We start from the raw sequence: 17,439 nt of genomic DNA on the forward strand, positions 1-17,439 counted from the left end.
ACGTGCAGTAATGTGCACGCAGCAGGTACAGCGTAAAAATAGGGAAGGTGAAGTGATAGGGGCTGAGATAGTGCATATGGGGAAAAAAATGCCTTACCTACCTTAGAATAAAATTCTGAGCCATTCACTTACACAGTATTGATTATAAAGTTCCTATAAATCATAATGGTCTAATGCTTTTTCTTAGCTTACCTTTCTTAATTGCTTCTCACTCTTCCTCAATGACATACTCTGAATCATCTAGGCTTTTCCTGCTGCTAGTCCCAAGTTAGTACTGCTACTACTGATTTGTTTTGCCAAGAAAATCTTTCCGTACAGCTGCTGATCCCATGATGGCCAGCTCTGGCCACCCCAAAAAGTCTGTTAAGCTAATTAAATGGAATGGGTTTCTCGTTGCCATTTCTCAAAAGCTGGGCAGGTACTTGGCCATCCTTCTGCTTCCCACCTTCTGGTCTCTCAAGGTGGAGCGAGCGTGAGCTGGGGAATAGGATTCTGTAGCCAGAAGTAATGCTGCCAAAGAAAGTAAGCTTTGAGGCTTACTTCTGTCTTGTTTAATTTTACTCTTACCTCCTCTTTTCCCTCTTTTTCTCCATATAATATTATTTCTCTAATAAAGAAGAGTCAGTTAAAAGCAGTGGGGGAGCTTCAGGGAACCAGAAAAACCTCTTGAGGCATTTCTCTCAAAGGGTCGGTAGCCTGTATAATTAAGTAGAATTTTACTATTTAAAAGTGTAGCTGAAATACGTTTTTCTACCCCTGTGCATATATTTTTAGCATAGCTTTTTAGCATTTTTAGCAAATGCTTGGTTCTCTTCTCCTCGTTCCAAGAGAAAGAGCTCCTGTGCCCTTTTTTCTGAACTGTTTGTCCAGTAGCATAATTTGAAAAGTACAAGTCAGTCATACAGTTGACATCATTAAATAATGCATGAGAGGGAGAGAAGAAGGTGGGGAAAAGAAACATGGACATACTTGTGTGCTTTCTTCTTCCTGGCTTATTGGTAGCATGTGGTAATGGACTTTAAAGTGCATTAATTTAATTAATGCATTTCATGTATTTAAAAATACAAAATTGTAATGCTAGACTGAATTGCTACTAAGCAAAGGCGAAGCTTTTCTCCTGGTGTGATTTTTGTGGCAGATGTTACATGTGGGTGAAAACATGTTCTTGAGAAGGGAAAATTAATGTATCCTTTCTTCTCTCCCTCCTGTCTCCTTCCACTCCCTCTTTCCCAAATCCTTACCCACATCTACCTTAGGCATATCAAGGGGTGTAGGGTTTATTCGATTTGACAAGCGGATTGAGGCAGAAGAAGCTATCAAAGGCCTAAATGGCCAGAAACCTCCCGGTGCCACAGAGCCAATCACTGTAAAGTTTGCTAATAACCCAAGCCAAAAGACCAATCAGGCCATCCTTTCCCAGCTGTACCAGTCTCCAAACAGAAGGTATCCAGGACCACTAGCTCAGCAGGCACAGCGCTTTAGGTAAGTCCAGTCTACTTCTTATGCCCAGCTGCTGAAATCAGAACTCTCAGGTTCGCTGTCCAGCACTTCTATTATAAGACAGGATCTCTGGTTTGCTATTATTGTTGTTTTCTTTCTTTTTCTTATGGGCACAGGGAAAACCTACTTGGGTTATAGTGTCTTTTGCGGAGTATCCAAGGTGGGGGCGAAAGTTCAGTAACCTGCGGCAGGCAGTGGTTCTCAATCGGGAATAGTTTTGCTCCTCTGGGAGCGTTGGCAGTGTTTGGAGACATTGATGTCGGCATCAGCTGGGTGGGGATGACTGGCATCTCAGGGGTAGAGGCCACGGGTGCTGCCCATCATCCTGCAGTGTACAGTAGTAAAGCCCCCCAACACCAGGGGACTATCTGGTCCCAAACGTCAGTGGTGCTGAGGCTGAGAAACACTGACCTGCAGAATACTGGGGGTCTTCCTGATTGTTTCCATCGCTTCTGATTTCCCTCTTTTCGTTTTTTACTTGAGAAGGTCTTTTCCTCGTATTTTAATTTTTAGGTCAAGCTCTTTCAGTTACTTGGTTTTATAATATGTGCACAACTAAGGATATATAACTTATATGGTTACATTATGTTTTTATAAATGGATTCATCATGGTTACATTATGTTTTTATAAATGGATTCATCTTCCCGTTTTAAGTTTTTAATCTTTGCAGTTTAGAGGTTGGCAAACCCCTGTAAAGGCCCAGATAGTAAATATTTTAGGCTTTGTGGTCACAGTATCTGATGCATGTCTTTAAAAAAAAAAAAAAGTCTTTAAAAATGTAAAAACCATTCTTAGCTCTTGGGCTATAGAGAAACAGATGGCAGTCTGGATTTGGCCTGTGGGTGGTAGTTTTCTAACCTCTATAGTCCATGGAATGACCATGCATTTTTAGTCCAAAGAAGACATTCTATCTCATAGACAGGTTAAATATTCTAATTTTTCAAATTTTATTCTAATACTGGGGCACCAACCAAATCTAGTCATTTTTTTTAAAAAATCCTTAATCTGCATGTGAAGAGAATGGTGACTTTTAGATGTTAAACAGAGCACAGATACATAAGTAGTTTTTATTTTCTCGAACATTTTTAAGATCCTTTTTGGCCATATGGTATACTGCAGCCATAATGCCATCTAACATCCATGCTAGTATTTTTTGTTCTGTTCTTTATCACAAGTGCATTATTTGCTTGCTGGGGCAAAATAGTTAATTATCAAAAATATTATCACAAATTTAACTTAATAAAGATTTATATGTTTTCTAGCTTATATCACATGCATTTTTTTTTTCATTCGGGTATTTAGAATGCTGAAGAGAGTAAAGATAAAAATCACTCAAATGTCTTCTTTAAACCTCAGTTACCTCACCTGAGGTGTGAAAGAGAAGTTTTCTGTAAACATCATGTTCAGTTCCTACTTGAGGTGGCTTTTGCCTTGGGAGAAAAAGTTGTACTGTCAGGAGGCTTCATCTGGAACTGGATGACTTGGTACCCGGTTGACTGAGCCTGGCGATCACTTCGCTCTGCTTCAGCTTTGCACGGTTAAAAGGCGTTGGCAGAAAGGAAACACTGCCACTTTTGTCTGTGGTGGTTGGTGGTAGTGATTGGGCTAGAGGAAGAGATGGATGGAGCTGCCTTTGTGGAAACAGAAATTTCACAAAGTCGTTTCTTAGCTCTGCTTGTAGGTTTCTTCTGTGGCATCTTAAGTGGGTAAACTTTTTTTTTTCAATTTAGCACAGACATGAATGAAGGAATTTTAGAGATTTTTCTTGGGCAGCCTATCTAGTTAACCCCAGAGCTCTTTGAGGCCCAGTAAAGAATTCTGATCTTAGGTACAGGAGAGTTCTTTCTTACTGGTTGATTTTAACACTGAAAATACCACGTTAGATGTTAGAAGAAAGCTCTGTGAGTTTAAATCGTTATTTTTGATGTTTCCTAATTTAAGCTCTGGTTTTTGTCTTATGGTAGTTATTGAGTAAAACTGTGCTCTTAAAATCAGGATTGAATTCTGAGAAAGGCTGGGCAAGAGGACTGAAATGATAGTATCTTCAGGAGAATGCCCGATTACTGAAATGGCAAGACTTGTAGGGGACTCAGATATTAGGTTGTCTAACTATTTTATTGTTCTCAATTTGATCTACCCCCCTCCATACATGGTATGTGTTTGTTTTTTTGTTTAATTAAAAAGTTTTTTATTGGGTAAAACTTTACAGGTTGTTCTGGTAGTCAGACTTAATATTTTTTTTTAAATATTGCCCATTCTGTGTTTTATCATTTAGTTCCATCTGTAATTAATTTTAGAGATTCTTCCTTCCCTTCGCTCCTATTAAAAATTAATTTTGGGAAAAGGGAATAAGAATTGTCTGTAAATTTTAAGGGAAACTTGGTTTCAGAAAATGAGAAAGATGTTTATTGTCCTTTCAGATTCTTAACTCTTGTGTCTGTCACCTCACTTCCCATTCTTCTCATAATCCATCTTCAGATAATAAATTATGAACTAGTCTTTGAGCTCAGTGAAGGCGTTTGGTCTAGATTCAGTGTTACAGGAAATTGAGAGCTTCTATTCCTAGGGTTCAAGTTTAGCCTGATGTGTGTTTGGCTGTTTTTCTTTAATATCTCTGAACCTGGTCTGTTATTACCTTGATTTTTTTTTCCCCTTCCTCTATTGAATTAAGGTTGAATCTTCTTTCATCTCATGAAGGAAGGACTGGCTTGCTTTGTTGGTATTTTGCTCTTCTGTAGTTCAGGCCTGGTTCATTACTTAGAGCTTTTGTTCCTCATATCTGTGTTCTAATGCTCTTAGCCTTGAGTTTGTCAGCTTCTTGCCGACATTTAGAAAATTTGCACTATGTTTTTATATTATTATAGTATCTCGGTAGTTGAGAGAGATTGGAGAATACAAGTTATAAATATTAATAGTCAGGGATATTTTTTAATATTTATGAAATGTACTGTATCTTTTAAGGTTAAAAAATTAAAATCTATGTAGTAAGAGTTAAGTTTAAAAGTGGACTTATGGTGTTTATGGCTCAGTCAACCTGTATGAATAATTAGAAAATTATTTTAACATGAGCACTGCTGATCTAATATGCTTACCTAATTGCAGTTTTCAGAATAAGACCAGCCTTATTTATTTGGATGGCTACTGTGAGTCCCTTAAGTATATTCCTGGGATATGGTATCTGAATTAAACTTCCAGCCAAAGTTTTTTTCATCTCTCTTCTTGTGGAGCAGCCTTAGTTTTATTAAATGTGATCTAGTCTAACGGCCTGTGTGCCTGCTTCCAGAAGCCTTTATGCATTTTTAAAGGAGCGTCTAAGTCAGCCCTAGAGGTTCATTTAAGGCATGTGCCGCCTGCACTGTCACAGCTCCTTTGGGGAAACACTGGTATCAGTCCTCCTGAATAATTGTTTTCTCTTTTGTAGGAATTAGATAAGGACATGGATTGATGATCTTGTTGTGGGTTAACTTCAAAGCAGTCTTGGTTGGTGATCTTTAGAGAGGTTTTGAGAACCACTATTTGTAGAGTTCAGAGTTTTATTTTTTTAACCCATTAACAATCTGTTTATATTTTTTTGTTTCTGACTTGGACCGACATTTCCCTTTACCTGCATGTAGACCCTAGCATAGTCTGTCAGCCGAATTTCTTGGAAACTAGGCACATATCTTCTTTTTATTCTCTACTTATCTAGCTTCGAAATGGGAATATGTTTCTATTCAAAATATTGCCCACATATAGTCTGAAACGAGGCGTATAGTCATGAACTATATGCACATGGGGGCTTGTGCTGGTACATTCATTAATTCATAAACCTGAATCAAACATAAACAGTAAAGATAACGATGAAATAAACAGTATATCAGTGTTTTGCTAATTATCATGCTGACTCATTTTTCACATATGTAATTAGTAAATATTGAGTAATACACCTTTGAAGCAAGAGTCATAGAATTACGATCTTGATCATTTGACATTTCTTGACTGACTTCATGTGAGACAGGTTAGATTATTTTGTCTAACCTCAGTGTAGCTTATCCTAGGAGCAGCAGGAATAACCAGCCCTCCTTTTTCTTATTTACTCCAGCTTTCCTTACAGGTGTCACCCTCGCTCAGATTATGACGGTGATGATGATATTGATGTTTATTTGCAGGAATCTCTTTTAATCTACCTCTCCTTTGAGAGTTGTTGTAGTTACAGCAAGGTTTCCCAGTCTCATCCTTCACATCCACTTAGCCTGTTATTTGTGAGTGGATTGTGTCCACGCTGAAGGACGGTGGCTGTGTCCCTGTCCCTTTGAGGACCGCCAAGTTGTCCCTCAGGAAAGTATGTGATGCCTGGGACTGATGAGGCTATTGGGTGCAGTGTGTTGATTCAGTAGGAATAAAGATTATTTTAAGATGAAGAGTGTATTTTTAACAGACTCTTTAATGTGTATTGGCCACACTGCTGTACATCATCAGGCACGTCCCCCTGGGTCATTCTGGAGGCCACTAACTTAGTCTCCCTTAAAAATTTGTTTCTGTCATTAAAAGAGCATATATACAAATGGCGGCTGTCTCTGAACCCTGGACAGACCGAGGAGAAATATATGATTCTGGAGAGTGAGAGTGGTCCTTGTGTCTCAGGTAACCACCTGGTTGACAGTTTTCCAGCTGCTGCAGGACTGGGGTACATGCAGGCCCATTGAAGCTCACACGGCCTTCTCCCAGCCCCCGTTGGGGTGCTGAGAGCAGGGAAAGCCACCAGTTTCAGCTGCGTGCAGGAAGGGCTTTTCAGCATTGCTGGGGTTCTGATTCTTAGGTGTGTATTCCTCCCAGCTCTCCTTGTTGATGGGAGAGGAGGGAGGGTCAAGAAGAGCAAGGAGGGGAGAGAGAGAGTTAAGTAACTTTGCTTGAATTCCATAGGACTGATTTTTTCCTAAAATGGATATTGAACAAAGATATCGGTGGTCAGGATCATGGTGTCATACAGGGTTTCACAGGTAGGGTAAATATGAGGCCCATTGAGAGAGTCCTCAGAGATCCTAGTATAGAAGTCTCCTGCCTGGAGAATCCTGGGGTGGGGAGTGACAAATGAGATCTCTTCCTTTAACACATGTAATTCACTTCTAGGGCATTTCTGGTTTCTGCCCTGTCTTGAAAGTACTGGAAACTCACTCGGGAGTTTCCTGTCTCTGGACTTTGGGCTGGCATCCTAGCTGATGGTGGCAGAGCGTGCATGTTAATGTGCAGAGATGACGTGACTCTGCTTTGGTGCCTCTGCTTCGGGATCATCGAGTGCTTTGGAAGGAGACTGCAGTAAGCTGCTCCATTCCACATTCACATGCCAAATGCACTCTGTATTGGTCATTCCAGCATTTTTATTAAATTATCTGTATCATTACTTTATGGTTGGTGGTTTTGTTTGCATCCCTATTTCTGGTATTTGTGGCCTTTATTTTGGAGTACAAAGGTGTGGCATCTTTGACCAAACAAAACCCTCCCACCCTCCAACCTCTTTTCCCACACAAGTACCCGCTCCCTTGCATGTGCAGACAGGCCCCCCAGCCTGCCTTCCTAATAGTTCTTACTCTGGATTAAATAATTAAGGATGCTGTTAGCAGCCTCATTGCTTTTATTCAGTCAACAGATACTGATGGTAAACCTGCTGTGACCCAGGCTATGGTCCATGCTTAGTAATGTCCCTGCTCCTGAGAGGGTAGGAGGGACAAGGTACACACACCACAAGGTACTCCTCTGTCATTGGGGTTTGTTCCTCTCTTTTATTAAAAAGATAGTTTGCATTACATCAGCTTGATTCTTTTCAGTTTTATAAAACATTCAAATGTGCAGAAATAATTGGGAATAGGAACATGTATCTACCTGATCTCTTAGACCTTGAGTAGTAGCACTGTACTTCTTGTAGAACAATCAAAATAAACATCAGACTGGGATCTGAGTCTTGCCTTATTGCTCAGTGAGTCTGTAGTCTTACGTTCAGTGGACTTAGTTGAGCATATTGAGAAATGGGAGGTTTGGCTGAGGTTGTGTATAAGGTTCTTTTTATCTGTACTAGTTACACTTTGATTTTTAGAAATGAAAGTCCTTTGTATATGGGAGGTTTAAGGGAAATTGTGAAATTCTGTGTAAACTGCAGAATTTGAGTGTCAGTGCCACTGCTTTCTAAACCCTTTGGCCTTGGGCGAGTACTCAGGAGCCAACAGCTGTGAAAGCTAAGAGTAACAAAGACTATGTAGATGTATGTGGCGTGCTTAGACCTTGCCTGCAAAGGTGAGAACCCAAATGCTAACTATTTCACAGCCCCCGCATTTCCTCTCAAAAGGGTTTTCTGAGGTGACCAGCAATGATTTCCCTGCATTGCACTGACCTAGAGATTGGAAGAGCTACTGTCATATGGCAGTGGTTCCCATTTGCTCAGAAATGTAAGAAGACCCATTAGTTTGAGACTTCACATACAGTTAACATACAAACAGCCCCCTTGGAAGATGGCAGTAATGAGCCCAGCTTTCTTGGACCTCAAGGGGAAAAGTTAAAAACTGAAGTTTGCTGAATGTATGTTTTGCAGGTTGGACAATCTGCTCAATATGGCTTATGGAGTAAAGAGGTAATGATAGAGGTTCATGACACTCATAATCCCTTCCCATAATTGACTAGTTTCTTTGATTTGGGGAGTGACAGCCATCATAAGTTTGTGTCCGGTTTCCTTTTGCATGTACAACCTAATGAAAAGCTGTTTCTTGAAGCATGGTTGACTCAAAGAGTATTTTTATACCACTTGATGCCACCTGGTGTTTAAAAACCTCATTATTTATTTTCTGTTGTGTTGCAGCGTTTAAGCATGTTTATGTCTGTGTTGGTCCTTCCTGCTCCCAATCCGCTTAAGTTGGTGAAACCAGTTCCAAATATATTTCATTTTCTCTAGTGGATAGTATTACTCAATACAGCATATAATGGCCATTTCATGACTTGTGAATATCATGATAGTATAGCATGCTGCTGCAAGCCACATATGGACTTTGGTTGAAACATCAAATAGTTGTGTGTATCTGTTGAGGGGAGGGGAGTTAGGGAAAGAAAGAAATCCATAGCTGTAACCAACCTCTGTTTCTGTTTTGTGTGTGTATGTGTGTGTTTCCTCTTTTGTTCAGTAGGTTTTCTCCAATGACCATTGATGGAATGACCAGTTTGGCTGGAATTAATATCCCTGGGCACCCAGGAACAGGGTGGTGTATTTTTGTGTACAACCTGGCTCCTGATGCAGATGAGAGTATCCTGTGGCAAATGTTTGGGCCTTTTGGAGCTGTCACCAACGTGAAGGTCATCCGTGACTTTAACACCAATAAATGCAAAGGTTTTGGATTTGTGACTATGACAAACTATGATGAGGCTGCCATGGCGATAGCTAGCCTCAATGGATACCGTCTGGGAGACAGAGTACTGCAGGTCTCCTTTAAGACAAACAAAACGCACAAAGCCTAATGAGCTCTTGTCCTCAGTCCATTTATATATGAAAACTATACAACAAAGGCAAGTTAAGAGAAACTTTATACATTAGTAAATGTCTTTGTAAGTCAGTGTTGAGATGGGGATAAAACGACTACTTAGCATCCTAAGAAATATGTGAGATTTTTTATTGCTAGTATTTGAATTAAAACTTCTTAAAATATCTTTTATGTTTGAATATGGACAAGAGGTACAGGGTTTTTACCTGTCACATTGCATTTTATTGCCTTCTTTGAAGAAGGTGGACCTTTTAAAGTGTTTCAGCTAAGGGAAGACATTTCTTTTCTTTTTACATAACTGCCTTGAACCTGTGAGTAAATATTGAGGCTTTGTGTTGTAATTCTTCAGTTGGTTGTGCCCTTCCCCCCCTCCTTTTTTTCTTTTTCTGATTAGCTTTGTGTTTGGTTTACATTTAAAGCATTGCTGTTATGTCTAAGAAAAGTATTTTGAAGTTTACATTTTTATTTATGAAGTTAAAAACAGTATTTATTTTGTAATTATGATTTGGGTTGGGGAAGGGGGGGCTACATTATAAACGCTTATTGTAAGAATACTGGAGAACTTTTCGTAAAGCAGTACCTTGCCAAAGAGATAAGAGCCTCTTTGATGTGGGTTTAAAAAAAGCATCTATTTTTATAAAAAAGAAAATTTGGAGAAACTTTTTACTGGTCCTGGAACAAATATTTTGACTTGAATACTTTGAGAAATCTCTTCATATGACACCTAGTGAGCTTTTAAAATTTACCAGGAAATTTGCAGTGGTTGGAAAATTTAGAAAGATTTATGATGTAGAAAATACTTTTGAGATCTTTGTATGAAAGGAGTAGAATCAATGGGGGAAACACTGCTGGTTTCGTTTTTGTAATCACCAGTGTAGCGTCTGATCATCCTGGTTATTACCTGATAGGTGGCTCACATTGATTTGTGATTTTGAAACAAATAAAAAAAATTTACAAAAGAATATATAAGAGCAGGCAAGAAATTTAAATTACCAAGAGATGGGGGAAAAAAATCTGTTCTTCCTAAAGAAATCCCTTCAGATAGAGCTCATGGTGTTTAGTGATGTACTTGCAGTATTGTTTGAAGAATTGTTTTGTCTTAAGGAAAAAAAGATGTTGCACATGATTTGTACTGCAGCAAATCGGCAAAAGTGATCTGAGTTGGATATATTTGAAGGTATTTTGAAAGTTACGTTCAAGGCTAACACCTGAGCTTTGTGTAATGTAAATAAGACCTTGTGTTTATGAACCTTTCAGCTAATTTGATTTTTTTTTTCCCTTACATGCCAAGTGATGTTCAGGTTTTAAATGTTTTTGTATCAGTTTTTTCCTTTGTAAATGGCATTAACATTGTTACTTGAGGTCTTGCTTAATCACTTTTGTTGTCCTGAGGACTTGGATTTACAGTGCATCAGATTTGTTGCTAATTTTGTCTGTAGATAGTCTAGCTTCTGCTGTTTATGGTGATGCTACATTTTCGTTTATAAATATGTTTGTGGTAAAAAAAAATGAGTATAACCATAGGTTTTGAACAAATTTCCTTACATTTTTCATACAAAAATCATAAATATCTGTATGCTATTGAAATTTAACTTTGTATGATGCTTAAACCACTATTTGGGGAAATAATAAAATAAGTCTTTACCATGTATGAAAGAAATTTTAAAAAATACAAAATATTTTCTGATTAGCATCTAGCTTATAATAAATTTTCAAAAAAGCTGAAGGTAAAAATGCCTTCATCAGGATGCACTGAGAACTATATAGTTACGTCCTGCTTTTTGTATAAACTGAGATGCTCACATGCTTCCCCTTAGAACAGGCAATGTGCTATGCATAACATAGTTGTACATTATCTTTGCGGTTGCGTTGTTTTATTTTTTATTATTTAAAATTGTAGTTATAAAATTTTTCAGTATAGTACAGTACATATACTGTGAGGCGCGTGCTAAAGTGAATAAGCGAGTTTTCATGCTGACCCACTCAATGCTATTCAGAAATCAATTGGCTTAGCACTTTCTCATATCCTTAGGTGCATTTAGATTGTCAGAGTTAACCTGCGTTTAAAAAAAAAAAAAACTAAAAACAAAATACATGTATATACTTAAAAAAAAATAAGGTTTCCCCTCACGGGAAAACAGCAGCTACATGCTTCTTTCCTATACTACTGTAGCAAACCAAGGCATTGATGAGAGGGCATGCAAATTGTGCTTCACTTCACTGTGTTTATCAGAGCACTTAATAAAATGTAAGGCTGGTATTTATTTGAAGTTGTACAGTATGACTTAATTCACATCTGTTGGAATAGAAAATATATTCTGTTGAGTATTTAAGAGGCTGTACATGTTTTCTTTTGTGTTTGGATTCTTTGTACTTTTTCATGTTCAGTACATCAATAAACAAAGTTGAAGGGAAAGAACAGTGTGGTGAGTAGGTCTTTATACATTTTTGGGGGCTCCTGTGCTCAGTCTAATAAACTTGCTCTCTTGAGCTGAAAGAGGTTACCTCAGAGCTCTCATTGAAAGCAGTGTTATTGAACAGATTCCAAAAAGCATGTTATTTGAAGTAGAACATGCAAAAATTCTTCTTTCAATGACAGCTTCTTCTTATTTTTCAAATATTACTTCATGAGTAATTCGTATAAGGATGTGTGCTTTCATTGGCTAATTGTAAAGTAATTGGATGCTGACATCGTTCTATACCTCCAACTTAATAACCATCAACTTTTTTTTTATAAAAACAAATGGAAATTGTCCTCACACATTTACTTGAGCTAAAGAAAACCAAATAGAAGGAAGATAACTTACTCTGCTGCCACTAACAAGATTTAATTCACCCATAGCATCAACTGTTGTTGAGTGAAACTTACTTTTGTTGCTAGTGCCAGATTGTCAGACTCATCTGTAAAATCAGAGAAACTCCATTTTCGTTAGGTTAGGTTGCTGTATATAGTACATGTGTCCATATCATGAACTCTGCTGGTGGTTTCACGTATATATTCAACAGTGGTAACACATCCTTAAGAGATCTCTGGGGGAAGAAAAAAGGTGTCTTGCTCATCTTTTATATAAAGATTCTACTTCTGTAGAACTTAAGAAATACGATAATGAAGTACTTTCTTTTTCTTTTTTTTTTAACCGAAGTGTACTAAATGGCTTCTTCTAATTTGATTGTATCTGTCAGCTTTTTTGGTAAAAAGCCAGTCTAAAAGTAATTGTCCTGAATTCACAACTTGGTAGTCAAGAGCTTAGCTGAGTGACAAGACAATTCCTTTTCTTCCAACATGCAATTAATCTCAAATCTCCATACTCCCTTTTTTATTATATGAATTTAATACTCTAATTTTGTGATGTTGGAACAGCCTCCCCTCACCTCTCTCCTCTTGCATGGTTATCAGTATTTTGACTGGTTTGCATGTCAGCAGTTCTTTTGTATTTGAACAGATAGGGGGAAAATTCTTAGTATAAGTTTTGTGACTCTACTTGGTGTGCTTGAGGAAACATATTTTTTTCTTAGAATCCCCTCTCACCTTCTGCTTTCAAATCATCCAGGGTGTCATAATGCAGTGTTAGAGCAGCTGATATAAATTTTTAATCTTAACATCATTTTACATTATTATATTCTGATTTGAGGAAATGTATTAGCAGTTTAACCTGTTTTAAAAAAATAGATTGCAAGTGTCCTAGCCTTACTTTTTAAGCTGTTCAAAATGTAGTACACACTTGTAACTTCTATTGAAAGGATTACCTAGAAATAAAATGCATCCACATTAATAATATGTTGAAATTTTAATACAGTTCCAGAACAATATGTGTTTGCCTTGTAGGTAGAAGATACAAGAAAAGAGAGAAACAGTGATTTTGATCCTATTTGCCTCTGTTACCATAGAGGATCCTCAAACGGTAGAAGAGAAAAATATTGCTAAAATCATAACAATTGTTGTGAAGAGCACTTTTAGCCTCAGTTATTTCAGAAAGTGGTTCATTTTTTTTTTCTTTACTGTTTTTTATATTCTTTCTCTGAAGACTTCCAAAACTGGTCTCCACTCCTTTCAAGTTGAAAGGATTAAAACATCTACACTGTTAATATAGACAGACTGTTGATGTGGGGTTGCTGAAATGAACCCTCCCAGTGTTCTGGTTCATAGAAGTAAACAGAAGTTTTTTTTGGTTGCTCAGCACAGGTTTATTGATTATGTGCATACTTATGCTGTTTCCTGGGTCTGTAAAAAGGAGCAATACATGGCTGTTGACCTTCTTGGAAACTGTCACTTAGAAATGAGAACAGGCAAGCCACCCTACAAGGCTGCAGTGTCGTAAGAGCCATGGCAGCCAAGAGGCAGGCATCCAGCTAACTTGCTGGAGTTGTTGCAAACCCCTTTACAATTCAGAAGAGTGGATCTGCTGTGTCCTTCTCAGAGGTCCTGCTTTTCCTTCTTTGGATTGATTAACTCACTTGTGTAATTTTCAGCCCAACATCAGTATCATTTAGGTTAATAAATGATGTTCTCCTATCCATGAAATTGTCCATTTCCTTTCTGAAGCAACATGAAAGTTATAATATACAATAAAGACACTGCCTATATGAATAGTTGGGTTGATAGAGGAATTGACTGGACCGTCTTATTCTCTCTAAACATATATATGGAGTGACAATTTGCACAGGATTCATATAGTAAAATATCTTGAATATTAAAAGTGTGCTGACTAGCATTATTCTGCTTTGAATGAAGACAGGTTACAATCTTAGGGTCTCAAGCTCATTATTATTACTACTACTTTTAGTTTAAAAAACTAAAGGTTTAGATTAAGATGAAGTAGTTGATACTAACCCCCAGAAATACTCATGAATATTTTCAAATACCATATAGGCACCAAGCGTGAACCCATTTGGAAGACTGGCCTCTCCTTACACAGCCTGTCTTGTTCACCTGAAGATTTGTCCACATCCACAAGTAACTACACAGTACAAAGAAAGTCAAGAATGCTGTGCACAGAATACATTAAAAAGAAAAGGAGGACGGGTGTGACGTGTGTTTGTGTGTGTGTGTGTGTGTGTTGGGGGAGGATAGTTAAAAGGGTGGGAGTGGGCTGCCACACAGAAATGTGCTGCATCATTAAGTGGGATTTGGAAGAGAATGGAGAAGGGAATTCACCAAGAGAACACTGACCAAAGGCTTGTAGGTGAGCTTCTGTCTATGTGTGACATTTTCTCAGCTTCCCTGATAGCTCAGTTGGTAAAGAATCTGCCTGCAATGCAGGAGACCCTGGTTCAACTCCTGGTTGGGGAGATCCACTGGAGAAGGGATAGGCTACCCACTCCAGTATTCTTGGGCTTCCCTTGTGGCTCAGCTGGTAAAGAATCTGCCTGCAATGCAGGAGACCTGGGTTTGATCCCTGGGTTGGGAAGATCTGCTGGAGAGGAGAACGGCTACCCACTCCAGTATTCTGGCCTAGAGAATTCCATGGACTGTATAGTCCATGGGGTCCCAAAGAAAGGACATTACTGAGTGACTTTGACTTCACAAGTTATATTTAATACAGACCTATGAGCTTATTAAACATTTTTGTGTCCACAACTAGTTAAATCTCAGATTAATCAGAAATTAGAGTTCATAGATGAAATACAAACTATGTAAACATCGAAATTTTGTTCTCATTACTTTGCCCATTTCTATTGTAACATTGAAAGTATTTTCTGTGATTATATGTGATTTTTGGAGTTGCGTAGAACTACCTAGTAAGGATACTGACTTTGTTTAAAAGAAGGCATTTATATTTGGAGCATGTTGTTCAGTGTATGCAAAAAAGACCAGAAGAAGCTAAACATCCCCAGTATTAGAACTGGACCAATCTCTTTCTCGTAGTGTATCCTTTTCAAACTCACTAATTTAAGATGATAAAGTGATCTTTCTTTAGTATTTACACTGTTTCTAATGCCATAGTACCTGGTTCACTCTAAAACTTTGGATTTGTATCACCTTTGTGGAAGGTGCTGCTGCTGCTAAGTCGCTTCAGTCGTGAGGGGAAAATTATAAAATCCAAACGTTTCTCAGATGTTTCCAAGATGAGGTTTTAGTTTGACAACCTTTTACCTCTTTGTTGTTTTGTTAGCTCAGTTAATACTCACACCGTGCATTTCAATGAAGAACTGAAGGAAAGGAAGGCAGCCCATTTAAATAGCCCTTCCGGAGAAGGGCTTTGTTTGTCTGTTTGTCCTGAAGGGCCCTTGGATCCACTGATCGTCTATAGCTCGGTGCTGTCTCTAACTCTGATTTTTATTGTGCACCCCTTCTGAGAATCCTTCTTGTCCAGATTTGAAAGCAACCAGCTCTACTGTGGACCTTCTTGAAGAAGTGAAGAAACTGGCCGCGGTCTTCAGGGTGACCCACCTGTGGAATGAAGCACAGCAGGTGAGGTAGCTCGGTTCTCTGGATTGGGCTGGATTGTGACGAAGGTGCAGCAGCTGTGCTGAGAATGGAGGAGGGCGGCTTCCACCCATGAACGCAAGCGGTCAGACATTCAGGAGATGCACAGCTTTCATTTCAGACCCAGAGGTAGCATGTTGAGCACCATGTTGAAAGTGCCTGAGCGCCTTACGTTTACAGGCATGTACTAAGTCTTTTCCTTTCTCAGAATGTAACTTTTGTCGAGTTGCAAGGAGTAGTAATTATAAGAAATAATGCAGATTTCCACACCAAAAAAACCCCCCAAAACCTACTTATCAAAAAGGATAAGTAGCTATTGCTATAAATGTTGAAGCAGCAGTTGCAGTTGTTATTGTATTACTTAAATATCTTCAGCAGAATTTCATCTCTTGAGAATGGCTGCTGCTGTATTCTGCATATGAACCCAAGTATATGGTGAGAGAACCTTCTGCTTTCCTGGAGTTACACTTTGAGAAGTACCTGTTTTACACCCATACATCACGTAAGGAGAGCCTCTTTGCTTCTTCAAGTCCATTGCTCCTTATGTTCTCTGTCCAAAGAGTAAATGGCCTGAGTACCAGATGAATAGGCAGACTTTCTGTCTTTGCTAAATGCAGGGTGGTGAGAACGTCTTAGAAGTTTATCTGAAGCTTACCCTAATACCGGTGAGTTGGTTTTTTATGTGATGGTGGTGTTGTGCTTCTCATACTTTATTCCATGTTCACGTCCTGAGAAGATCAATCTCTCTACATGCCTTGATCCTTCTATGTTGCACACTGTGGCACACAGGTTGGGGAATTGTCTTTTAAATACACTGTTTTTTTTTTTTTTTTTAAACTTCCTTTCTTTCATTAAATGTACATTGAGCTTGTGCTCTATACCAGTTGCCTTGCTGTTTCAGGACTGAAGATTTAATTTATGTCTAGCTTCAGTCTGGTTTTGAGCTGGAGGACACCTCAGGCATCCTTAATTCTCACCTCACCTTAATTCTTCAGATGTCAGTCAGACCCAGAGAAGGTAAGGTTCTCTAAAGTTCTTCTGCTGCCATGAGATGTGGCACTTGAACTCAGTCCTCCTCACTCTTGAAATCTGCCCTTTGCTCTCATTCAGGTACTAAAACTCACACTGCATTAACTTTCGTAACCTGTGTCCTTTTGTGTGATCAGATTTTATGATTCTTGCAGGATTTGGGTATTTAGAAGTCGAATACGGGTAAGAGCATTTTTTTATTTTATTGTGCACTCATTAATTTACATTCTTGTGGATAATTTTAACCACTAAAATATGGTCACAATAGAAAATTTGTAAAGTTCAAAAAGTAACAAGTTAAAAATTACTCAGCTCTTTCCTGAAGAAGATCACCTTTTTTCCCCTCTGATACTTTTCTTCTTGAAGTTACGATTATATATCTCATCTTCATAAAGATTTTAAACATTCAGATTTTAAAAGTTTGGTTTTTTTTCTTGATAAAGCTGTTTTACTTTCTGGTTTTGTTCATGAGCATTGGAAAACATTTTTTAACAGGCGTTAAATAATCCATTTTGATTTTAGTTTAAGGGACGTGAAAGCTGTTATTTGGTTTTGATTGTATTGATTGTTACTGACATGTCAGGGAGGTTTATAAAAATCAGGGATTCTGTATGGTTTCCCATTACAACTCCCATTACAACCTCATTCTTCCAGGTTTTCATAGAGACTGAAGACCAATTGAAGGATAGAAACTGGGGCAATATCTCCAAGTCTCAGTGTGGGGAGGTGCTAAATGCCTGCTTGCCACTATTTAAGGTGCTCAATTTGGTTGCACACTTCAGCTAAGCAACAGGGGCCTGGATGGGAAGTAGGGAGATGTGTGAAGCTACTTTTTCTCCCTCTATACAGGGACACACAGATTCCCTAGCATACTGATAAGTCAGCTGCTTCTGTCCTTTCTTTCTTTAGAAGAAGGCAGTGCTCCCTTTGTGAATAGGGGCTCGGAAGAGAGGAGGATGATGAACTCGGTTGTGGGTGAGTAA

At 38.4% G+C, this 17,439-nt stretch overlaps 1 protein-coding gene and 1 non-coding gene across 14 annotated transcripts in view; both read left to right on the forward strand.

Annotated features, from left to right (window-relative positions):
• The window catches only part of ELAVL2 (ELAV like RNA binding protein 2), a 141,548-nt gene extending 130,132 nt beyond the window's left edge, over positions 1–11,416 (forward strand). For 8 of the 13 annotated variants that reach the window (XM_027549102.1, XM_027549105.1, XM_027549110.1 and 5 more), the window contains 3 exons: positions 1,257–1,482; positions 8,064–8,102; positions 8,647–11,416. In XM_027549102.1, coding sequence (XP_027404903.1) covers positions 1,257–1,482; positions 8,064–8,102; positions 8,647–8,977 — 596 coding nt within the window. In that variant the 3' untranslated portion in view covers positions 8,978–11,416. The remainder of the gene's footprint in view (positions 1–1,256; positions 1,483–8,063; positions 8,103–8,646) is intronic. The other 5 variants (XM_027549106.1, XM_027549104.1, XM_027549114.1 and 2 more) reach the window with 3 other exon arrangements.
• A 2,802-nt stretch (positions 11,417–14,218) lies between these two features.
• Positions 14,219–14,290, forward strand: TRNAC-GCA. The gene has a single exon. It is a non-coding gene; the product is annotated as a tRNA-Cys (tRNA).
• Positions 14,291–17,439: the final 3,149 nt, after the last annotated feature.

Source organism: Bos indicus x Bos taurus, chromosome 8 (assembly GCF_003369695.1).
Source record: "Bos indicus x Bos taurus breed Angus x Brahman F1 hybrid chromosome 8, Bos_hybrid_MaternalHap_v2.0, whole genome shotgun sequence".
Lineage (NCBI taxonomy): Eukaryota > Metazoa > Chordata > Mammalia > Artiodactyla > Bovidae > Bos > Bos indicus x Bos taurus.